This window comes from Eumetopias jubatus, unplaced genomic scaffold, assembly GCF_037043125.1.
Source record: "Eumetopias jubatus isolate StellerSeaLion01/CBP00866 unplaced genomic scaffold, mEumJub1_p1.0 scaffold_8, whole genome shotgun sequence".
In the NCBI taxonomy this organism is placed as follows: Eukaryota; Metazoa; Chordata; class Mammalia; order Carnivora; family Otariidae; genus Eumetopias; species Eumetopias jubatus.
Genome location: NW_028274814.1, coordinates 37,541,565 through 37,567,281, shown reverse-complemented (window position 1 = coordinate 37,567,281; position 25,717 = coordinate 37,541,565). Strand labels below are relative to the sequence as shown.

Below are 25,717 nucleotides of genomic sequence, written 5' to 3'. Positions count from 1 at the left end.
TCCAAACATTTCCAAAATGAAGAAAGAAATGGGTAGCTCCCCTTGCTCATTCAGATATACGTATCGTAGATTTCTCTTCCTCATATAATTGAACACACCCTCTTCATTCAGTAATATAAATGTCAAGTCCTTAATGCTAACAAGTAAAAGCCAAAAGAATAATAATTCATAACCCATCATAGTTAAACCTGAGCTCCTGATACTGATAACATTGTCTTGGAAGTTTTATCCAGTATAAATATGTGCAACCAAAAAGAGTAAGAGGCAAAATATTAGAATATTTTGCCTAGAAGAATATGATGAATCTGCGCTTAGAAGTCTAATAATTAGAAGTTAGTGCTATGTAACTACACTTCCTGCATCAGAATCACTTTGCACACTTATTTTAAAAGCTCAAGATTCTTGCCAGTGTACCACTCCCAAACTCTGTCAGTATTGTTAGAAGTGTTATCTGTTAATATGTAGTTGTAGGAACTCTTTAGGTGATTCTTGCATAGTGAAGTTTAAAGATCACTTAAAATAATCCCATTTACAGTAGCAACAAAACATTTTCTGTGAAACTAACTCAAGTTGTACATAGTAGATAAGAAAGAAAAAGCAAAAAACTGTTAGTAGATACATACTTTTTATATGTCATGTAAATATGTGAAGATCTTTCTGTTCCTGGAAGGAAAGAGTAAGTTTAGATATCAATATTCACCAAGATGAATTGAGATTTATTGTAACCTTAGCCAAATTCCAAGATAATAAAAATTTTCCTCCAAAATATTAGGTGGTAAGTATTATAAGGTGTTAGGAGCAGTCGGAGGACTAGCCCTGTGTATTCTCACATAAATCTGCATATTGGAAGCATTCTGTCAGGACCTTCATTTAATAGACCAGCTTATCATAAATGATGTGCTTATGGCAGTACAAATGTATCAGCTCCTCACAGTCTTTGCTGAATTTGGCATTCAGCAGTTAAGGTATATGTTCATCAGTAGTTATAGTGTTTTTACAAACCTGTTTGCATCCATTGTACTTGTTACAGTAATTACAGAATTAAATATGTGAAACCAATAAAATAGCATAAAAATTTATTTTTTCTTTTTTTTAAAGATTTTATTTATTCATTTGAAAGAGAGAGAAACAGAGCACAAGCAGGGGGAGAGTCAGGGAAAGAGGGAGAAGCAGGCTCCCCGTGGAGCTGGAAGCCTGATGTGCTCGATCCCAGGACCGTGGGATCATGACCTGAGCAGAAGGCAGATGCTCAACCAACTGAGCCACCCAGGTGCCCCTCTAAATTTCAATTTTTTATTAGTAAAATGAAAGCTCTAACTTCACAGAAGTTTTTATGGGAGTTAAAGGAAACCATGTCAGTGTATCTGGCATAGTACTTAGTTCCCAGTAGTCACTTGGTCCTTCCCATTGTTTTTGGCTGTGGATAATTGGTTAGAAACCTCGGTAGAAAACTAAATCCACATTTCTCACCAAAATAAATGCAAGTCCAAAGAGAGTTAAAACATAAAATAGGAGCTACTGGGTGGCTCAGTCGTTAAGCGTCTGCCTTCGGCTCAGGTCATGGTCCCAGGGTCCTGGGATCGACCCCTGCATCAGGCTCCCTATTCAGGGGGAAGTCTGCTTCTCCCTCTCCCACTACCCCTGCTTATATTCTCTCTCTCACTGTGTCTCTCTCTGTTAAGTAAATAAAATCTTTAAAAAAAGATATAAATCTTGAAAGGTAGTGATAGTCCCCTAAACATTGAAATAATAAAAGAATCAGAAAACCTGCTTTGACCGTGTAACAGTTAAGCTTTTATGGTAAGCTTTGAACGAGGATATAAGCTAGTAAAAGTATTTGTTGCTAATGTTACAAGCTGTAATATTTAGACAACTTAATTAGATCTTTAACAAACGAATTGACTAAGAGGACAGATAATTCATACAAGAGTATATAGTAAAGTTGTAGGGGAACAAATTCATCTTCTGTATCAAGAATACCACCTCCCACATTAGTAATTTTTGTCTGATTTGGCAAAGTTTGGGGTCAAGGGTCAAGTTGGTATTGGCCTCTGCTGCTAGTATGGTAAACTGCCACAATACCTTGGGGAGTTCCATGGTAAATTTTCACATTTATTTAAAATGAAGAGCTCTTCCTCTTGGGGTCTTGAAGCTCATAAAGGAGTTGCTCATAGGCGTATTTGAGGAAACTGCTGTGGTAGCTTTTGTGAAAAAGAGGGTCATGACACACTGTTGTGGGTGTTGTCAAAGTTGACAGTTGGATTCCTTGCATTTGTACTGAGGCCTAGTCAATCTCCTAACATGAATGCTTTCTAAAGCTTCTCGTTAAATCTACCAAAATTGCTTTGCAGTATTTTTATGTTGTATAAACCACACCATTTTGTCATCTGATTTTTTTTTTTTTTCTGTCCTTTGTGCCTTTACCTCGTTGATTCTTCAAGTCTGAAGACTTTGGTTTAAGTGGTGCTAAAACCAAACCTCGGTGATGCGGATACTGGTATTGAAGCCACAAAATTACTGAACTGCAAAGCCTTTGCTGACCACCTCAATATAGGTTACAGTGGTGAAGCTATGGGGCTTATTCCACAAAAATTCCAAATCTTACGCTGACCTTAAATAATTGCTTAGTCTTAGATAATTTACAAGACTCCTTTCTTGAAATGTCCTATAATGATTGCCTTCAAGCTCTTAAATTTTCTCAAGGCTCTCATCTTCTCAGGCAAGCACTCTTGATTTCTAGTCACTGAGTCTGTTTCCCCACTTCTCTCTTGCTATTTGATTCTCAGCCTGGGCAGCTCCTCTCACTTCTCACTACTGCCACTGAACTGCCTTGTAAAGGGGGGGAGTTCTACCTCCAGCTGCTCATAATGCCCTCATTCAGAGCCATTCCCTTCAGTGGAATGTGGTAAAACATGGCTTTCCCTTAATAATTTGAAACAAAACATTTTTTTTTAATGTTTAAGCAGTTAAGGGAGTTTTCTGCTAGTGTTAAAGATTGACAGAGGAGACCCTTAGTGTCTATCAGTTTTTTTGTTTTATTTTTTTAAGAGAATAAACTGACTTGTTACCTTCTGGAGTGGAATAGTCATTTTTACTGACTGTCCAAAGGATGCCTTTGGCTCTCATCTTAGGTAAAGCCATCACCTGTGTGCCTTAAAGGCCACTCTTCTTCTGGCAGCAGCAGCAGTAGCTGAGAACACCCTAATCTGTCTTTTCCTTTCTTTTCCTCACTTCTAACTATAGGGAAAGCGTCCACAGCGCACAAAGGCAGAGTTGCAACCTAGGTGGATGTCTGACCACCTGTCCATCAAATCCATGAAGCGAGAGGTGAGTGTGTGTGAGAGTAGAGAGGAATTTTCAGTGTTCAAAAGGATTGCTCCATTTTATTTCGGTACTCCTTTTATTCCTACTTTTTAATTTAACTTTGCCTCAGTTTTTAGATCCCAGACCTTTATGGAGCATTCCTATACGTAAGATGCATTTTTAGAAAGGGAAGCAATTTAAAAAGTATGACATCAGGTTGTGCTCTTTTGGATCTTACAGTTAATCTCCTAGGATGATAAATAATGCCCATATTAAATCTAATAGAAATGAGAAGGATAAATACTATAATAGATGTATATGTAGTAGAAGTTCATGAGTGCAAAGATGGAAGATATTAGTGGTGGGCAAAGAAAGGGGAGCTGGGACAAGCAGAGCTATATTTCTCCCAAACCTTGCAGGATAGCTAAGATTTTGGTGGTGGAAGAGTAATATACAAGAGTAATATAAACAAAGCACAGAGGCAGATGGATATATCCTGTGGTCAAAGAACAGTTTATATTTGGATTTGTGTCTGGCATATAAGATATGTTGTAATATATAGTGGAAGAAAATGCTGAAACAATCAGATTTTGGAGCCCCCTAACTATCAAGCTTATCTTCAATAGGCAGGCAGTAGTAGTAAGTGAGTTTATGTCATTGGATCTTTGTTTTAAGAAGGTACCTCTCTGGTTACACCATGATAAATGATTTTTAAGGAAAAACTGGAAAGTAAGAAATCATTTAGTGATAATATACTTGCAGCAGGAAAGAGCAGTGGGGTCCCTGCTGTTGGAAATGTGGGTCTAAAATGGAGGAGATGATGGGGGTGGGGTGTGGCAGGAGAGGTCATTAGAGAACGGTTGGTGTGAGGGTCAGGTTGCAAGTGGATGAGTAGTGAATAAAAGTTCTCATGGATTATCCTGTTGTGGTTTTGAGAAATACGACAATGAAAGAAAACAAATCATGAAAAAGTAAAGAGGAAGCAGGATTGAGGAGAGCTTGTGGCAGTTTCCTTTTTTAAAATTGGAGGTGTCGCATGGACATGAAAGATGTCCATGAATGAGAAAGGGAATGCATGTAGCTGAGTCTGATAAGATGACGTGCCTAAGAGGCAGGGTCTTGCCAGGGAATAGAGTTGCTCCCATTTCTCAAGTCAAAGACACAAACTTTTGATGGGGCAGGAAGATATTAGGAGTTCATGTTGCATGTTCCGCTGTACTCTGAAGGTGGAGATAGGGCATCAGGTAGGAGTGGAGATCTAATGAAGACACAATATTTGGGTCAGCAACTAATGTATTAAAAAAAGGGTTTTCCAGCACCCAGGAGCCAACTATGTTTGGGTATTTTCATTTTGTAACCTAGAGTAGTAAATGACTTTAGCATCACACATGGAGGAAGGGACAGAATTAATACTTATATTTACTGAGATTTAAAAATTAGCAAGATGGTAATGGAATGAGGCCCAAGGATTGCAGGTGTTGCCATATTGGATGCTAGAAGTCAGGTAGGAGAGGGAACTGAAGGATGGAGCCAGGAAGAAGGGAGAGGCGGTATTAGTGGAAGTGCAAACTCTCCAGATCCCTCTTCCCATTCTCTGAAGTTTCTAGGAGGCACCTCATGCTCAGGGTCCTCCGTCCTCTAAGACCTCCGTTTCCTCACTCTTCCTTCGCTAGAGGATTTTCTTTGTTGCTGCTAATCTCACTCTCGAGTCCAGTCTCTGTGCTGGCCAGTTCTCATATTCTGTGTACTTTTCAACCTTTTAACTACTTTTAGCCTTATGTTTCATCGAATATTACATAGTTTAGTGGTCTTAGAAAGTATGGCACCTTCTTAGTGCCTCAGGGTGATGTTTTCATGACTCTTAAACTGAAGTGACAACATGGTCGTTTATTACAGAGATCTTGTCGTTAATTAAGTGTATTCTTCCTTGAGCCTAAAGAAAACAAAAAGTTTATAAATTTTTATTTACTTAGATACATTTGCACGTATCCTTTATTTCTCATTTTTAGCTCATAGATGTGTTCTTGCCAGTAGATAAATTGCCCAACACTTAATTACCTTTGGATTGACAATTCTGTAATGACTGACTTCAGTCTCCCCAGTCTCTTGTTTCCTATAGCAGTCATTGGCTTTGGAATGGCCTTTGCTAATTGGTATTCAGCCATAGTTCTCAAATGGTTTTCTAGTTCCTTTTGTTTTGTTGTGTCCTCTCCACTTTTCTTCAATACCTTGACAGTTAACACCTCCTTGAAAGTTCTCTTTCCTATTTTCTGTTCATTGCCCTTGACTGAGTCCTAAATGCCCTAGCGTACATTGCAGATTGCATAGTAATCTGAATACAGACCAACGTGGCTGTAAGCAAAGCTTAGCTGCAGACACTAAAATTTCTTCTTTCAGTTATTCTTAGCAGTGTTCCTCTTTTTTTCTGCTGTCTTTAGTTTTAGATATAACTAACCATGGTATTGCAGAGATCCTGAATATCTGCTCCAATACCCAATTATCCTAGAGAAAACTTAGATGTGGCATGAGTTTTGTGCATTTGTTTAAGCAGCAGAAAATCTTCAGGCCATTAAAGGCTTATAGGCAGGGTGTATGACCTATATTGGTCACCCAGGAGTCCAATCTTTTTGCCTCGAAAAGTCTTTTAATTGTGACTCCTGGGGATATATGAGCGAAGGGAGGTAGTCTTTCTGAACTTTGGGATTAGGGCTGCATTGGTTATTTTTGTCAGGAGACTCTGGACATTGCTGTTGCTAGGGAGCTCTTTGTGGTAGTATAGTCTCGAGTGTGCTACTAAAGTTGGCAAGGGTGCTAGGGTGTCTGGTAACCTGCCCTGGGTGAGGAGGGAGCACGGAAGGGGAGTCCTGGGCACCGCTTCAACCAGATTCTATTTATAATACTTTAGAGGGTTTCAAAGTAGTGTTTCTAATTAGCTTCTCATTAAAATCCCTCCTTGATTCTAGCATGTCTCTTTATTAATCTATAAAAGATGTAGATACCACCTGGTTTACAACTGACCCCTTTTAAAGAAAAAAAAAATTGCAGTGCCAAACAGTGTAAGAATTTTTTTTTATCTTTTCAGTTTTTTGTTTTGTTTTTGTTCATTTGGGTGTACTTGTTCTTTAAACTATTAAAGTTTAAAACACTACCAAAAGTGTCTTCAGGCAGTGAATCCTGTCTTTTAGTGGTATGTTCATTAACACTGCTGGAAATCAGAACAGTAACTTTTAAAACACTCTTGATGCACTTGGATGTTTTTTTCAGGTGTATATGATGCAATTTATATAAAATAATAATTGTTGAGAATTCACATCAGATAAGAACCGCTGAAATTATAACACATGATGAAAGAGAACCTCATACCAATTTACATTCCCACCAACAGTGCATGAAGCTTTCTTTCCTTTTGTCTACATCCTTGCCAACACTTGTTACTTCTTGTCTTTTTAATGATAGCCAATCTAACAGGTGTGAAGCAATATCATCTCACTGTGGTTTTGATTTGCATTTCCCTGATGATGAGAAATGTGGAACACCATTTCGTGTACCTGTTGACCATCTGTGTGTCTTCTTTGGAAAAATGTCTATTCTGGTCCTCTGCTTATTTTTTTAATTAGATTGGTTTTTTGCTATCGATAAGTTTTTTAAGATGCCATAAATTTAAGTTAGTTATTGTATCTTATGTGCTTAGCATAAATATTAATGTATTGGGGATAAAAAACAACTAAATAGATACATATTGTATGACTCCATTTATGTGAAATATCCAGAGCAAATAAATCCACGCAGAGAGCAGATGGGTGGTTGCCAGGAGCTAGAGGAGTAGGGAGTAAGGACTGGCTCCTTAATGGATTCATTGTTTTCTTCTGGGGTGCTAAAAATGTTTTGCAACCTAGTGTAGGTGTGCTTATACAACACTGTGAATGTACTAAATGCCACTGAGTTACATGCTTCAAAATTGTTAATTTTATGTGAATTTCACTTGAAGTTTTAACAAAAAACTATATGAGAGTAAGTTTTACATGTTTTTAAATGATGTAGGGCCTCTGATTTAACAGCAATTTTTTACATCTATACTTATCCTGAATTTTAAGATTCCTGCTTCATTGTTACCAAAATAAACTATTTATAATCAGTTTTTAGTACCTCATCTTAAAAATTGAAAAGTTCTAACCTTTGGGTACTTTAACATATTTTAGACTTTTAACAGGGAACATATAGCAGAAGGAGTAAAAAGTTAATAAAAATTAGATCATTTTAGAGTATGTCCTACTAGTTCATTTCTCCAGTTTACTTGGGAAGGCGTTGTTCTGAGTCCAAAAGAATTTAAGTGCTCTTATAGAAAATTTGAGGGAATATATTAGCATACTGTGGAAGACCTAGTGATCTCACAATTCACAAATCATCACTCCTACATTTTTACCTATTTGCTTCAGGCCCTTTCTCTACGCATTTATTACAAAACTGGCATCTTATTGAATATTAATTTGTCGTCTGTGTTTTTCATTTAACATTGTGAGCATTTTCATATTTCGTTAAAAAATTCCTCAGAACTACAACTTCTGTTGGGGCACCTTGGTGGCTCAGTTGGTTCGTTTCTGCTCAGGTTGTGATCTCATGGTCTTGAAATCAAGCCCTGTGTCAGGCTCAGGGCTCAACCGGGAGTCTATTTGAGATTCTGTCTCCTCCTCCATCTGTCCCTCCTCCTGTGCACCCTCACACTCTCTCCCCCTCTCTCCCTATTTCTAAAATAAATAAATCTTAAAAAAAAAAAAACTTCTCTTGATTTTATAGTGATGACTACATAATTTTACTTATTATTAAACATTTAGTATATAAGTTTTCACCATTTTAAATAATGTTGACTCAAACCTTCTTAGAGAAATATCTTTGCCTGCCTATCTCATTTTTACAATAAAGTCATGAAAGTGTAATTGTTTAGGGTTCTTAATATATATATTAGGACAAATAATATATTTATATAAATATATATAAAAATATACATATATATTATACAAATTGTCCTCCAGAAGACCTGTGCTGCAACAGATAGCATTCATTTTACCACATCTTTACAAATGTATCACTTCTAATCTTTCACATTTTGTAAGTGAAAAGGCTATTTTACATTTCTTTTTGATCATGGACAGTGGTTTTTATCTCCCGTGAATTTTGTATTCATGTTCAATCTGTTTTGGGGGGGCTATTGTTTGTTAACTGATTTGTGTTGGGGGTTTTTTGAGAGAGGGAGCTTGTGCACATGGGGCCCCTCCACAGGGAGCCCAATGCAGGAGTACACCCTGAGATCATGACCTAAGCCGAAACTGAGTTGGACACTTAACTGAACCACCTATTGTTAATTGATTTGTAAGGCATCTATACATATTAAGAGTAATAAATTGTCATATTTGTTGCAAAAATAATTATATAGATATTCTTGAGATTTATTTAATTATCTTTTTTTTTTCCTTTCCCCCCTTCCATTGACTTCAAACATGAAACACCTCCCGTTTATTTACAGATGACTCTTTGGTGACTTAATACTTCCATTCACATTAGCTTGAATTTCTTTAGTCCTTATTAAAATGCTGACTATTTAATATCCCCTTGTACTGGTTGAAAGAAGAATATTTCACATGTTCTCACCTGCTGTCCTTTGAAGGAAAGGGCAGAATATACATTATTATTATTATTTGTATGTAAATAACTTACAGCCTGTACACCTGTTTTTCCTCTCTTTTTTCATTGCATCTGACATACATGTAGAAAGTACTACGATTTTACTGGGATGAAATAATTCCTTTGACCAGGCTTAGCTTTCCTCTGTCTCCTCCCCTTACCCCTGCTTGGAGTCACTATATAACTGAAAGGGGGCAAAGGCAATTTGTTTTGGTTTGTTAAATAGTTCCTGATAACTTCTGAGCTGGGTAAAAGTGTTACCAAAAAGTTGGAATAATGAAGGACTTGTGGGGTGGGGGTACTTGTGTAATGGAGAGAAGATGCTTAAATAGCATTTAGGAGGCACTAGCTAGAGATACATTCCTCAGAAGAATTTTCCTTAATGTCAGTAGACTCCCCATTTCAGAAACAATATCTAGCATATCTAAACTGCCTGCTCTGGTTATAGGATAAAGATTCTAGGGAACTTTCTTTAGTTTTTCAGTGTTAGGTGTGTGATGATGGTTTTTGGTTTTTTTTTTTTGGTTTTTTTTTTTGGTTTATCTGGGTGTTTTTTGGTTTTTTGGTTTTTTTCATTTTCATCTCCTTTCTTACTCATTTCAGATTTTTACCTTGTAGTAACAAACTCTTTTAAACTGAAGCTCATAGGATTTGAAAGGTCAAGTGACTTTAGGAAGGTTTACTATCTAGGCAAGACCACTTCCAAATGCAGACTCAAATGAGAATCTGAACTTGGTTCCAAAGACCAGTTTCCGTGTTCAGTGAAGACTTGGAAATGTCAATCTATGTTAGTCTCTTCTTTCCTCTTTAAGACCACTTTTGTAATTTCCATGGTATAAAACCTTTGAAAATTTATCTAGCAGGTCTTCTTCCTACCAAAAAGATCTGTGAAGAAGAGCTTCACATTCCTGATTAAGGTTATCTAAAATGGGATAATTAATATTATCTTTTCTATTAGGGTATTGTGAATTCTCCCTTTTTTTTCTGGCTTTTTTTTTTTTTTTTTAAGATTTTATTTGACAGAGAGAGGCACAGTGAGAAAGGGAACACAAGCAGGGGGAGTGGGAGAGGGAGAAGCAGGCTTCCCGCCAAGCAGGGAGCCCGATGCGGGGCTTGATCCCAGGACCCCGGGATCATGACCTGAGCCAAAGGCAGATGCTTAACGACTGAGCCACCCAGGCACCCTGAATTTTCCCTTTGTTAATACCGGATTCATTTTTCTGTCTCTGCAACTTATGCATGTTCTCTATTTCAGGCAACAGTTACTACTTCTTCAATAACAATTTTTTTAAAAGTTCTAGCTTTCATATCAACACAAAAGTCAAGGGAAGAAATGAAAATAAATAATTTCAGCCCTAGCTTCACTATTCTGGGTTTACAGAATGGCTCAGATCTATTTATATTGGAAAATATGCAGAGTAAAACTTTTAATAGATTATGATGATAATAGTCCTATTTTTCTTTATCTTTTGTTAGATTTCTTAGGCAGTCACTTTCCCAGTGACCGACTGAAATCTTTGTTAATGTCATTTGTGTGAAAAACAAGGGAAAATGCTCTCCAGTCTGAGTAATTTTATGAGTTTCTGTGCAGTTGCCTTTCTCTTTTCTCTATCTTAAGGCAAACTGGTGGCCCCTCCCACCAAACTCCCAATTTTATTCATTGCTTATTTATAAAGTATAAATGTTAAGGGTTTCAAAGTCTTGCACATTGAAATTGTGACCCTGTGTTCTTTCATTCTTTTTAAAGTTTTAGATGAGAGTACTTTTTAAAGTTTATTTAGATGAGAGTACTTTTTAAGATGTCACTTTTATTAAATATTAAATCTATAAGAATGGTGTCTCTGAACTGCCTCAGTTTCTCCTCTCTGGTCCAACATACAAGATTATCTCCCAAAGACTACAAATTATGTAAACATTGGGACCAAAACTTTACCTTATTTCAAATAGCCATTGTGTTTTAGTGTTAGTTATATATCTCCATCTTTATTTTATAGATGATAAAATTAACTTGTGGTTATGATATAAATTCCCTATCTAATATTATTTATTGAATAGGTTGAATTCAGTAAAAATTGAATCTTAGTGCAAAAAACTGATCTTACGTTATTGTATGTTGACTCTGTACGCTTAATTGGCTCTTTATAGGAGACCCCTGTGCTTCCCCGAATAGAAAAACAGAAGCGCAAAGAGGAGGAGGAAGAACGTCAAATTCTTCTAGCAGTGCAGAAGAAGGAGCAGGAGCAGATGTTAAAGGAAGAGAGGAAACGAGAGCTGGAGGAGAAGGTCAAGGCAGTGGAAGGTATGTGGGCTTTCTGCGCGGTACATGTGGTATGGGAATAGCCCTCCTCTGGCCAAAGCCAAATCAAACTAGGTTCTATCCTAGATCTGAGCTACTTCCGACAATTTCTATTTAAATGTCTTGTTAATTGCACTCTTGTTTATTCTTCTGGATCCAATCTCATTGCATATGCATTCCTTCTACACACTTGTATTTGTTATTCTTGGTGTTCCTTTCAGTCATACCACTTACTGCCCTCATCTGCACACATCCCTCATGTAAAATAGAAAAAATATTAAAGTATTGATGACAAGTTTCATAGAAATAATTTTTTTTTTTTATTTGAGAGAGAGAGAATGAGAGATAGCATGAGAGGGAAGAGGGTCAGAGGGAGAAGCAGACTCTCCGCTGAGCAGGGAGCCCGATGTGGGACTCGATCCCGGGACTCCAGGATCATGACCTGAGCCGAAGGCAGTCGCTTAACCAACGGAGCCACCCAGGCGCCCTTCATAGAAATAACTTTAAGCACAATTGAAATGTGTAAAGAAAAATCTTAAAGATTTTTTTTTTTTCAAGTATGGCACTATAGAAATCTAGAGTACTACCACTGATTTTTATTAGGACAAATCGTTTTTCTCAGACTTCAGTCTAGGTTTTGGTCTTAGTGTAATGAGATTTCTCTTTCATTTGCAGTTAATACAAAGATAATAACTGTCCCTAGATGTATGAGATAGCAGTGGTATTTATAAGCTAAACCTGATAAATCATATGGCAACAAATCATCTGCTTAGTTGAATACAGACTAGTATTTCTTCCTTTCAGGTAAATTTACTGAATTTTTAAATTTCTGAATAAAACTGCACAACCTGGATTTGACTTTTTAATGCAGTCTTTCAGTGCAAAATTTAAATAAAATTTGGCTGTAAAATTTAAAGGATTCTGGCCTTATTTATGTGCATTTTCCCTCCCATTCCTAAGTAGTGCCTTCTATTTCTTCATAGGTTAACCCCATTCCTACTGTGATCACTTCATTATAAAATCCTTACTTAGTGCATTTAATCTACAAATTTAGCCTGTGTGACAATATGTAGTATATCCTACTGGTAAAATGTTTCATAGGTTTCATTTCTAATGCTAGATTTAAATTCTCAAGACAGTAACTATGGCTTTAATTTTGTATAGTTTTTAAGGGGACTCTAATTTTCAGTGTGGTTTTTTATTTGCTACAACTGTTCCCATTTGACTTTTATACAGGTTCAAAACTTATTTTTATGGTTTAGTTTCTGTACCTGTAAGATTAATAATACCTATGTTATTCTTTAAGTCAACAAATATTTTTTGAGAACCCATTCTGTGCCAGGCTTTGTTCTAGGAATATAGATATTAAACAAAAGTTAATCCTTTCATGGGGCTTACATTCCAGTGATGGAAAAACAGAACAAACAGATATTGTAGAATCATATTTGGTGGTGAAAGATCTAAAGAAAAATAAAACAGATTTAGAGATAAAGAGTGACATGATGTCGGTGGCATTTAAGTAAGCTTGTCAAGAAAGCCCTCTCTGGGCGCCTGGGTGGCTCAGTTGGTTAAGCGACTGCCTTCAGCTCAGGTCATGATCCTGGAGTCCCGGGATCGAGTCCCACATCAGGCTCCCTGCTCAGCAGGGAGTCTGTTTCTCCCTCTCGTGCTCTCTATCTCTCATTCTCTCTCTTAAATAAATAAATAAATCTTTAAAAAAAAAGAAAGAAAGAAAGCCCTCTCTGAATATGTGACATTTCGTAATGAAGTGGTTGAAGGTGCCATATGAACATCTGATGGGGGAAGGTAGAGGAAACAGCAGGTGCATGCACAGGCCCTGAAGAAGGAATATGCAGGAGGAAGGCCAGTATGGACCAAAGAGCAAAGCAAGGAAAGATGGGCAGGAAATGAGTTCATAGAGGTAACCAGGGATCAAATCACGTAGGGCTGTGCAGACCTTGTTAGAGGGATTAAATAAAAGACAGGTAGTCCCTAGCACACAGCAAGCTCACAAATGATAGTTATCCTGGGGAAAATGTGGAGAGAATTTTTACAGGCTATAAAATAGTTAGAAAAATAAATTTTTACTGAATTCTTGGAAGCTAAGTAAAATAGGCAGAGGCAATGATGGATTTTTTTTTTCTTTGAGACGAGTACAAGTGGGGGGTGGGAGGAGCAGAGGGAGAGGATTATAGAAATTTGAGCATACTCTGCGTTGAGAATGTATTAAGTACAAAAGGCACAAGCCACAAAGGGAGGGAGTTTGACAATGTTTTACTACATGAATTGTTTAAAATTTACATGAGCACCATAAACAAAATGGAAAGACGAGTCAAAGTAGAAGCTAATTTTAACACATAACCATCAAAGACTTATTATCCAGATTCTTTAAAGCACTTCTCTAGGGGCACCTGGGTGGCTCAGTTGGTTAAGCGACTGCCTTCAGCTCAGGTCATGATGATCCTGGAGTCCCGGGATCGAGTCCCACATCAGGCTCCCTGCTCAGCGGGGAGTCTGCTTCTCCCTCTGACCCTCCCCCTTCTCATGTGCTCTCTCTCTCTCATTCTCTCTCTCAAATAAATAAATAAATAAATATTTAAAAAATAAGGCACTTTTCTAAATCCGTTAGAAATGCAGCAACCCAAAGGAAAAGGGCCAAGTATATATAAGCAGGAAATTCATACAAGAGAATGCTAAATGGTCAGTAAACATGAAAATATGTTCAGTATCACTCCAGTCAGGAAAATGCAAATGAAAGCATCAAAATTCCTTATCAGTACTTATCAGTTTGGCAAAAATGCTAGCTTTATCATACCAAGTGAGTGTGAGATAACTCCTGTCACTATGGAAAGAATAGCTGTACCCCTTTGGAAAGCACTCTGGCAATTCCACTGCTAGGTGTACATCCCAGAGAATTCATACATGTGCCCGAGAAGGCATGTCAAAAGAATTGTCATTATATTATTTACAAGATGTAAAAAATCGCAACCAACTAGAAAGAACTACTGTATTAAGGTTACTAAAGAAAAATGTTAAAATCTGCCAGTTTGTTAGGTTCATGGATGTTCATTAATTGTTACACTTTAATCTTGAAATCATTTTTTAAAAAACAGTATAGCAAAGTGCCTTTGACTAATTAAAGCAGATATAAATTTAAGTTTATAAGTGAATAGTGTAAGAACAAAAACACAAGTCAAACAGAACTAGACAGAGAAAACACTTAGCAAGGTCATGTCATACTCCTAGCCAGGGTACAGGTGTGGAGCCTGTGCCTTAGGGAAGAAAATAGAAGATGTGTCCTGGTTTCTCCCTTCCATGTTTATGTCTTCTGTCTGACAGTGTTCTTTATCTCCCTGCCTCTTTTCTTTCCTCCTGACCTTCTGGCTCCCTCTGGCAGTGAGTGTCCCATCAGGCTAGTAGTGGAATGCCAAGTGTGTTTCTCATGGCTATGGCTAGGAGCCAGAAAAAGATCATCCCTGTCTTCCAGCTTCTTGCCAATTCCAGCTGGCATCTTTCCCTTGTTCCCAGCCAAATTTATGACTACCCCTGGCTTGGTAAGGGCCAGCTGCCAGTGGTAGGGGTGGATTGAAGAGCAAAGACAATTGGTGTGCAAGGATGCCTTTGTAAATACAAAACCCTGAGAGCTTAGATATACATATAAAATCCTGTATATGTTTGGATTGAAAGTCTGGTCCTTAAAAGGGGGATGTTGTTTTTCTGAGAGAAAGATTGGAAAGGCCTCAGGTATTCAAAGAAGGATAATCTTCATTCAATCTTCTATTTTTTCCTTTTTTTTCTAATTCTGTTTTTCTTCATCCTTGTTCTTTCCTCCCTCTCCTTCCCAGTGCCTGCCCTACCACCCTCATCTCTCCCCAGCCCTTGAACTCAGTATGCATAAAGGAAATGGGTTCCACAAGTTTATTTTTCCTAAAGCTGTAGAATCATCCTGATTACCAAGAGGATGGCAAAAGAAGCAAAAATAATTTTATGATATAGGTGATCTTTGTTTCTTTCCTTTCTCAAAATGATTAACAAACATCTAATCTAATCATCTAAAGAGTGCTTAACCTCACTTGTACCGTAATGCACTGTGTTCATTGTAGATCGAGCAAAGAGGAGAAAACTCAGGGAAGAAAGGGCATGGCTGCTGGCCCAAGGAAAGGAGCTCCCCCCAGAACTTTCCCATCTGGACCCTAGTTCCCCCATGAGAGAAGAAAAAAAGACTAAAGACCTGTGAGTATTTAGTGGTACCAACAGTAGCAGCCAGTAACATTTGTGAAGCACTCTGGCATTGTGCTAAGCACTTTTCTCATTTAATTCTTAAAACAACCCTGTGTGGTAGGTAATAGTGTTTATGAGCTTCTCATTCTTCTGTATGCCTTTTTGTATTATTATTCTTTAGGTTACAAAAATATTCATTAGGGTAAAATAAAACCCGGGAAATAATGTGCTCTTAAATAACCAGCGTTATTGAATCATAAATTAAGTTGTGGATCATCTTAAGTCAACCCTATCATTTTACAGATGATGAAAATGATACTCCCTTTTTTTTTTTTTTGCTTAGGCTTGCTAACCTTCATCTTCATAATTATTTTCTAGAGATTATCAGTTTTACAGACTTACCTTAAAAACAGTTTATTGGGACTGTCCCAAACCTTGGTGTAATCAGCTGTGTGTCTGTGATTGAATTAAGAGAGCTAAGGAGAGAAAGTGGTCAAAGTTACTATTTCTTATTTTGTGATTCACAGCTTTGAGTTGGATGATGATTTCACTGCCATGTATAAAGGTCAGTTCCCATTCTCAACTATTATTATTTCTGATACAAGTACTCCAATCAAGTGCATTAATTAAGCTCTTTTCTTTGGCTTTCAGTTCTAGATGTGGTAAAGGCTCACAAGGATTCCTGGCCCTTTTTAGAACCTGTGGATGAATCCTATGCCCCAAACTATTACCAGATTATTAAGGTAGAGGCTACCTTTGCAGTTATACTTACTATGGTGTTTGTTTCTTTCTTGATTTTTGTTGCTGGTTTTTGTTTTAAGTTCATCTGTTGTTCCTTGAGAATCAGGGTTGCTGGATATATGCCAGGCTCCTGGGCATTTCACAGTGGCATGATTCCTTTGCCTCATAAGGACTACGAGATGTTTTTTTCTCCAGCTTGTTGTAATTTAATGTGTCCTATTTTAGGTCCCCATGGATATCTCAAGCATGGAGAAGAAACTGAATGGAGGTTTATACTGTACCAAGGAGGAATTTGTAAATGACATGAAGACTATGTTTAGGAATTGTCGAAAATATAATGGGGAAAGTAGTGGTAAGTGGGGAAGGGGTTTGCTATGGATACACTTACTATATACCATTTCAACCAAGAACAAAATACCTTCTTTTTTAGAAATACACAAAAATAGAAGTGAATCTCTTTTAGAAATGAGTCAGACCTTTCATTGAGGCTATAAACAAAGCGTACATTTAAAGCCGTGGGATTGGCCATTCTGACCACTTAACACAATATGTGCCAGAACCACTCCTATCCTGTGTGATGAAAGAATGTATCTCTTGGCTAACTGGGCTCGGGTTATTTTTCATTATCTTAGAGACCAGTCTGGGTTTAGTTTGTACTGCACAGAGACCGCTAACCACTGACAAGACTGACCGTAGATTCTTAAATCATCTTGAGATGTCCATAGAGTAGATCTCTAATAACAAAGCATGTATGGCTCCAAGTATAGAAACTTGGAGTCATTTATATAGTAGCTCAAATGGTTTAGCTTAAAAACTAAGCAGCTTTGGGGTGCCTGGGCATCGGAGTCTTGATTTCGGCTCAGGTCATGATCTAAGAGGTCACGAGATCAAGCCTCGCGTCCAGCCCTGCATTCAGCAGAGAGTGTGCTTAAGATTTTCTCTCTCTCCCTCTCATGCCCCCAATTTCGTTCTCCCTCTCAAATAAATAAGTCTTTAAAAAAAAAAAAAAGATAAAACTAAGTAGCTTCAGTGACTGTATTTAATAATTCTGCCATTTAGCCTTAAAGAACTAAATCTGTCTTGCTTTAAGTTAATAGTCCTAGAGTCCTAGTCCAGCCATATAGCCTATAGCCTCTTAGGACAAAAACAGTATCTTCATCTTGTGTCCATAGCTACACAACATAATATCACTCGAGTTGAATTAAGCTCACGAGTTTACCCAAATAGCATATTTTATTTGTTGGTAAGAGAATTGTCTTTTATCTCCTGTAAAAGCTGTATCTGGAAGTCAGTCCTTGTATCTTCCCATAGAATATACCAAGATGTCTGATAATTTAGAGAGGTGTTTCCATCGAGCAATGATGAAGCATTTTCCTGGTGAAGATGGAGACACAGATGAAGAATTTTGGATCAGAGAGGATGAAAAGCGAGAGAAGAGACGGAGCCGGGCTGGGCGAAGCGGTGGAAGCCACGTTTGGACCCGCTCCAGGGACTCTGAAGGGCCCAGCAAGAAACAGCAACTGGTGGAGAATGGAGGGAAGTCATTGCCACCTGCCCGCCGAGCTTCTTCTGGGGATAATCAAAGCAGCAGTTCCACACACCTCCCTCGGGAGGTGGGCACCTCAAATGGCCGAGGCTTTTCTCGTCCCCTACATTATGGTGGGATGCCCAACCAGGCACCCCTTTTAAACCAGATGGTAAGGAATAGCTCAAAATTCAACAGTAGTTTCTCCTAGTTGGTGAATTCAAAGAGAAGTGAAGCCTGTTTAATTCACTCCTCTTCCAAAGTAATTTTTCTATATATGGATGATTTCTTCTCCCCTCATCTATCCTTTCTTTATTCATTCTTCCTCTTATTTTAAATCTTCTTTCTTTTAATCAGTCTGATGCACTTTCAATGTGGGCAAAAATTGGGATTTTAAAAACTCTTTTCATGTACAAATCACAGAAATACACATAGTACATAAAATATACAGCATATCTGTGGCATTAAAATTTCATGTTGAGGGGCAGTTGGGGAAAAATTGTCTTAAAGGGCTCTTGGGGGAGGAGGCAGTAATGAAAAAGATTAAGAAACAGCAGTTTTTCTGTCCTGCAGCGAGAGATTGCTTTGGCCCTGAGAACTAGCCCCAATCTGGGTGAGCTCATATGCTAGCCTTCTCCAGGAGCGTCCTTGTTTTCTACCTAATGTCTTCTGTGCTTTCTCTTTTTTTCCCCTCTCTTCTTGCCTTTACTCAACGCCCTCCAGAGGCCAACAGTACCAGGAACATTTGTCCCTCTTCGAGGATCAGATCCTGCCAATTTGTATGTCTCCTCTAGGGTCCCAGAACCACACCCTGGAGAACCTGTACAGCAGCATCAGCCTTTTACCATGCAGGTAAGCAGCCTACTTAGAATATGCAAATGCAAAAGGTTCCACAGATAAACGTCAGAAATAGAGTCTCTTACCAGGTTAAATTCAATTCATAATCTTCCATTCTGTAGAGTCTCTTACTATAGATTAAGCCCTTTACACGTTATGCCTTATTCTGTGGGTCTACTGAACTCTGCTTTCTTCTGTTTTCTTGTTGCCAGCCTCCAGTTGGAATTAACAACCACCGAGGACCCAGGCTAGGCACTCCGGAAGAGAAGCAAGTGTGTGGGGGGCTGACACACCTTAGTAACATGGGATCACATCCTGGATCCTTACAGCTTAGGCATATGGGTGGCCCTAGTCAGGATGGAAATATTTATCCCCCAACTCAATTCCAGTCAGGATTTATTCCTCCCAGGCATGGTGGGGCTCCAGCCCGACCCCCAGACTTTCCTGAAAGCTCAGAAATTCCTCCCAGCCACATGTACCGATCATACAAGTACATGAATCGAGTACACACTGCTGTCTGGAATGGGAACCATGGTGCTACAAACCCAGGACCCTTGGGCACAGATGAGAAGCCCCCCATGGGGCCAGGACCCTCTCACCAGCCTCGCACTCTTGGTCATATGATGGATTCCCGAGTGATGAGACCTCCTCTCCCCCCAAACCAGTGGACTGAACAATCAAGCTTTCTACCTCATGGAGTTGCTTCTTCAGGGTATATGCGAGCACCCTGTAAATCTGGTGGACATCGGTTACAGCCACCTCCGGCCCCAACGCCAAGTTCTCTTTTTGGAGCACCCTCCCAGGCTCTGCGGGGGGTGCAAGGAGGGGACTCCATGATGGACAGCCCAGAGATGATTGCCATGCAGCAGCTTTCTTCCCGAGTTTGCCCACCAGGTGTGCCTTACCACCCCCGACAGCCTACATCCCCCCATTTACCTGGCCCTTTTCCACAGGTAGCTCACTCGGCATCAGTAAGTGTGTCAGCCCCCAAGCCTACCTTGGGGAACCCTGGGAGGACACAGGATAACAGTGAAACACAAGAGCCTGAGAATGACCGAGGTAATTGACACCATCATTTTTGTCTGATGTCTGACATTTAAACCATTAATTCATAAGGAATCTTTTTTACAAATGTTGTCAGACTTCTTTCCAGCTTCTTGAACTACTCACGGTTGGGCCAGTCATAGTATTAGTACAAAGATCTGAAAGGATTTCTAGTAGTAATGATCCTTATACCGATGTAGTCCTTACTATACCATGCAGTCTTTTTGAGACTTGTAGATACAGTAAATCAGTTCTCAGAATAAGCTTTGAGATAGCTACTGTTTTATTATACTTGTTTGTACAGATGGAAAATCCGAGGCACAAAGCTATTGGTTGCCTTTGTCTTGCAAATAAGTGGTGGAGCTGAGATTTGTACCCAGACCCACCCAGTCCAGCATCTGTGCTCTCAACCACTACATCATCAAACTGCCTTTTAAAATGACTGTCTTAAACATTATCATTATGGAATAAATTTTCAGTACTTTAAATTCTAATTATTTCCATCCTTCTATCTCTGGGACACATATTTATAGCCACTAAGAAGCAAACATTGAAGGGATTTCTTAGAAATATCATTTAAGAGATTAACCTGAGGGCACCTGGGTGGCTTAGTTGGTTAAGTGTCTGCCTTTGGCATAGGTCACAATCCCAGGGTCCTGGGATTGAGCCCCATGTCGGGCTCCCTGCTCATCAGGGAGTCTGCTTCTCCCTCTGCCCCTCCCCCCAGCTCATGCTCTCTCTTTCACTCTCTTACTTGCTCTCAGATAAGTAAATAAAATCTTTAAAAAGAGAGAGATTAACCTGAAAATTGAGAAGATGAAAAGAATACTTTGTGTAATTAGTGCTTATTTCTAGGATAGATATCCACCATGTATTGTGTTATTTTCTTCAATACATGACTGAAGGGCGCGTGGGTGGCTCAGTCAGTTAAGCATCTGACTCTTGATTTAGGGTCAGGTCATGATCTCAGGGTTATGGGATCAAGCCTTATGTCAGGCTCTGCGCTCAGCGTGAACTCTGCTTTAGAATCTCTCTCTCCCTCTGCCCCTCCCCCCATTTGCACTCATTCTCTCAATAAATAAATAATTAAAAAAAATAGATGACTGAAGAATAGAAACCTGATCTTTTATCAAATATGAATATTCCACATAAAATTGATGATAGGCCTAGAACTCAGAATTACTTTTTGTTTTTATGTATTTATATATTTAGATATCTACTGACACTTTTTTTTAACTATAATTCCACTGTAGTTAACATACAGTGTTACTGTGATTCAACACTTCAATACATTACTCAGTGCTCTTCATGTAAGTGTGCTCTTAATCCCCATCACCTGTTTCACCCATCTCCTCACCACCTCTCCTCTGATAACCGTCAGTTTGTTTTCTGTAGCTGAGTTTGTTTTTTTGGTTTGTCTTTTTCTTTGTTCATTTGTTTTGTTTTTTAAATTCCACATATGAGTGAAATCATATGGTATTTGTCTTTCTCTGATTTATTTCACTTAGCACTATACCCTCCATCCATGTTAATGCAAATAGCAATATTTCATTATTTTTATGGCTGAGTAATATTACATATATTACATATGTGTGTGTACACATATATACATACATACATTACATATACATATATATACATACCACCTCTTTATCCAGTTTATCTTTCAGTAGACACATGCTTCCATATCTTGGCTATTGTAGGTGGTGCTAAACATACGGGTGCATATATACCGTTTGAAATTAGTGTTTTTTATTCTTTGGATAAATACCCAGTAGTGGAATTAATGGATCATATGGTAATTCTGTTTTTTTGAGTTTCCTCCATACTGTTTTCTAGAGTGGCTGCACCAGTTTGCATTCCCACCAACAGTGTCTGAGGGTTCATTTTTCGCTACATCCTCACCAACATTTGTTGTTTCTTGTGTTTTTTTATTTTAGCCATTCTGATGGGTGTGAAGTGACATTGTGGTTTTGATTTGCATTTTCTTGATGATAAGTGATGTTGAGCATCTTTTCATGTTGGCTATCTGAATGTCTTGTTTGAAGAAGTAGATTTTAATGTCTTCTGTCCATTTTTATTTGGATTATTTGGTTTTTGGGTGTTGAGTTCTACCAGTTCTTTTTTTTTTTTTTAAGATTTTATTTATTTATTTGACAGAGGTACACATAGTGAGAGAGGAAACACAAGCAGGAGGAGTGGGAGAGGGAGAAGCAGGCTTCCCACTGAGGAGGGAACCCACTTCGGGTCTCGATCCCAGGACCCTGGGATCATGACCTGAGCCACCCAGGCACCCAATCAGTTCTTTATATATTTTGGATGCTAACCCTTTATCAGATATGTCATTTGCAAATGTCTCCCCCCATTGTCTTTTAGTTTCATTGATTGTTTCCTTTGCTCTGCATAATATTTTTATTTTCATGTAGTCCCAATATTTAATTTTTGCTTTTGTTTCCATTGTCTCCGGAGACCTATCCTCTTTTGCAAGTGATTGTTCGATTTTCTGTGTACCATTTGTTGAAGAGACTGTCTTTTTCACATTGCATATTCTTGCCTCCTTTGTCAAGGATTAATTGACCATATAATTGTGGGTTCATTTCTGGGCTGTTTTGTTCACTTGATCTATGTGTCTTTTTTTGTGCTAGTATGATTCTCTTGATTACAACAACTTTGTAGTATAGCTTGGTATCTGGGATTGGGACACCTCCACCTTTGTTTTTCTTCTTCAAGACTGCTTTGCCTACTTGGGATCTTTTGTGGTTCCATACAAATTTTAGGATTATTTGTTCTAGTTCTGTGAAAAATGATGTTGGTATTATGATAGGGATTGCGTGAAATTTATAGATTACTTTAGGTGGCATGGACATTTTAACAATATCTTTTTTTTTTAAGATTTTATTTATTTGAGAGAGAGAGCATGAGCAGGGGGAGGGACAGAGGGAGAAGCAGACTCCCCATTGAGCAGGGAACCAGATGCAGGCAGGGTTCAATCCCAGGACTCTGGGATCAGGACCTGAGCCAAAGGCAGATGCTTAACCAACTGAGCCACCCAGATGCCTCAATATCTGTTCTTCTACTCCATGAACATGGAATGTCTTTCCTTTGTCTTGTCTTTAATTTCTTTTATCAGTGTTTTATAGTTTTCAGAATATAGGCCTCTCACCTCTTTGGTTAAGTTTATTCTTAGGTATTTTATTGTTTTTGGTGAAATTGTAAATGGGTCTCTGGCAGGCTCAGTCAGTGAGCATGCGACTCTTGATCTCGAGGTTGTGAGTTTCAAGCCCCACCTTGGGTGTGGAGATTAATTACTTAAAAGTAAAATCTTTTTTTAAAAAAATAAAATTATAGGGGGTCCTGGGTGTCTCAGTCGGTTAAGCGTCTGTGTTCAGCTCAGGTCATGATCCCAGGATCCTGGGATCGAGCCCCCCCCATCTGGCTCCCTGCTCCACAAGGGGCCTGCTTCTCCCTCTCCCTGCCATTCCTCCTGCTTTGCACTCTCTCTCTCTCTCTCTCTCTCTCTCTCTTTCTGTCAAATAAATAAAATCTTTTAAAATAAATAAAAAATAAAGATAAAAAATTTAAATTGTAAATGGGATTCTTTTCTTTTTCTGCTATTATTAGTATATAGAAATTCAACAGATTTCTGTATATTGATTTTTATACCCTGTGACCCTACCGAAGTCATTTATAGTACTAGTAGTTTTTTCGTGGTCTTTAGGATTTTCTATATGTAGTATCGTGTCATCTGCAAGTAGTGAAAGTGTTACTTTTTCCATACCAATTGGGATGCCTTTTATTTCTTTTAGTTGTCTGATTGCTGTGGCGAGGACTTCCAGTACTATGTTGAATAAAGGTGTTGAGAGTGAACATTCTTGTTTCATTCCTGATCTTAGAAATCTCTCAATTTTTCATCGTTGAGTATGATGTTAGCTGTGGGTTTTTAATATATGGCCTTTATTATATTGAGGTATGTTCCTTCTAAACCTGCTTTGTTGAAGGTTTTTGTCATGAATGCGTATTATACTTTGTCAAATGTTTTTTCTGCATCTATTGAAATGTTCATAATAGTTTTTAATCCTTTGTCTTGTTGCATCATGTTGATTTATTTGCCCTTGCATCCTAGGAATAAATCCCACTTGATTGTGTTGAATTATTTTTTTAATGTATTGTTGTACTTGGTTTGCTGGTATTCTGTTGAGCATGTGTCTATATTCATCAGAGATAGTGACCTGTACCTCTCTTTTTTGTAGTGTCTTTCTCTGGTTTTTGTATCAGGGTAATCTGGTCTTACAGAATGAATTTGGAAGTTTTCCTTCCTCTCCTATCTTTTGGAATGGTTTGAGAAGAATAAGTATTAACTCTTTGAATGTTTGGTAGAATTACTTGCAAAGCTTTCTGGTCCTGGACTTTTGTTTGTTGGAAGGTTTTTCCCAGAATTTCATTGCTAGGAAATGGTCTGTTCTAAGTTTCCATTTCTTCCTGTTTTAGTTTTGGTAAGTTATGTGTTGCTAGTAATTTATCCATTTCTTCTAGTTTGTCCAATTTGTTGGCATATAGTTTCTCATAATATTCTCTTACAGTCCTTTGTATTTCCGTGTTGTTGGTTGTTATTTCTCTTTCATTTCTGATATTGTTTATTTGAGTGCTTTTTTTTTTTTGAGTCTGGCTAAAGGTTTGTCGATTTTACTGATCTTTTCAAAGAACCAGCTCCTAGTTTCATTGGTCTATTGTATTTACATTTTTTTAGTTTCTAATTTGTTTATTACTGCTCTAGTCTTTATTATTTTCTTCCTTTTACTGGTTTGGGGTTTTGTCTGTTCTTCTTTTTCTGGCTCCTTTAGGTGTAAGGCTAGGTTGTTTATTTGAGATTTTTCTTGCTTTTTGAGGTAGACCTGTATTGCTATAAACGTCCCTCTTTAGAACAACTTTTGCAGCATCCAAAAGATTTTGGGCTGTAATGTTTTCGTTTTCATTCGTCTCCATGTATTTTTTAATTTCCTCTTTGATTTCTTGGTTAACCCATTCGTTGTTTAATATGTACTTTTTAAATTTAAGATTATTTATTTATTTGACAGAGAGAGAGCACAAGCAGGGGGAGCGGCAGGCAGAAGCAGAAGCAGGCTTCCCGCCGAGCAGGGAGCTAGATGGAGGACTCCATCCCAGGACCCTGGGATCATGACCTGAGCCAAAGGCAGATGCTCAGCCGACTGAGCCACCCAGGCATCCCAACCTCCACGTAGTTTTGTTCTTTCCAGATTTCTTCTTGTGGTTGATTTCTAGTTTCATACCATTATGGTCAGAAAAGATGCATGGTATGATTTCAGTCTTTTCAAACTTGTTGAGATTTGTTTTTTGGCCTACCATGTGATCTATTCTGGAGAATGTTCCATATGCACTTGAAAGATACATGTATTTTGATGTTTTAGGATGGAATGTTCAGAATATATCTGTTAGATCTAGGTGGTCAAGTGTGTCATTCAAAAAGCCACTGACCGGATGCCTGGGTGACTCCGTCATTTAAGCATCCGACTCTTGATTTTGGCTCATGTTATGAGATTGAGCCTGCTGTCAGGCTTCCCACTGGGTGTGGAGCCGTTTTAAGATTCTCTCTCTCCCTGGAACACTTGGGTGGCTCAGTCAGTTAAGCATCTGACTCAGGTCATGATTGCGGGTTCCTGGGACCAAGCCCTGCATCAGGCTCTACGCTCATCAAGGGGTCTGCTTCTCCCTGTCCCTCAGCCCCTCCCCCATTCGTTTGTGTTCTCTCTCAAATGAATAAATAAAATCTTTAAAAAAAAAAAAAACCCAAGATTCTCTCTCCCTCTGCCTCTCCCCTGCTCTAAAAAACAAGACAAAACAAAAGCCACTGCTTCCTTGTCGATTTTCTGTTTGGATGATCTGTCCATTGATGCAAGTGAGGTGTGAAAATTCCCTACTATGATTGTATTCCTATCAGTTACTTTATGTTTGTTATTAGCTGCTTTATGTATTTGGGTGTTGCCATGTTGGGTGCATAAATATTTACAATTGCTATATCTTCTTGCTCAGTCTTACCTTTATGATTTTGTAGT

General features: G+C 38.3%; 1 protein-coding gene across 2 annotated transcripts in view; it reads left to right on the top strand.

The window, feature by feature from the left end:
* The window catches only part of CECR2 (CECR2 histone acetyl-lysine reader), a 168,295-nt gene that overhangs the window by 134,269 nt on the left and 8,309 nt on the right, over positions 1–25,717 (top strand). The window contains exons 8-15 of one of the 2 annotated variants that reach the window (XM_028121144.2): positions 11,128–11,281; positions 15,382–15,511; positions 16,027–16,064; positions 16,151–16,242; positions 16,466–16,592; positions 17,552–17,937; positions 18,489–18,617; positions 18,815–19,661. In XM_028121144.2, the coding sequence (XP_027976945.1) occupies positions 11,128–11,281; positions 15,382–15,511; positions 16,027–16,064; positions 16,151–16,242; positions 16,466–16,592; positions 17,552–17,937; positions 18,489–18,617; positions 18,815–19,661 (1,903 nt within the window). The remainder of the gene's footprint in view (positions 1–11,127; positions 11,282–15,381; positions 15,512–16,026; positions 16,065–16,150; positions 16,243–16,465; positions 16,593–17,551; positions 17,938–18,488; positions 18,618–18,814; positions 19,662–25,717) is intronic. The other variant, XM_088025850.1, reaches the window with a different exon arrangement.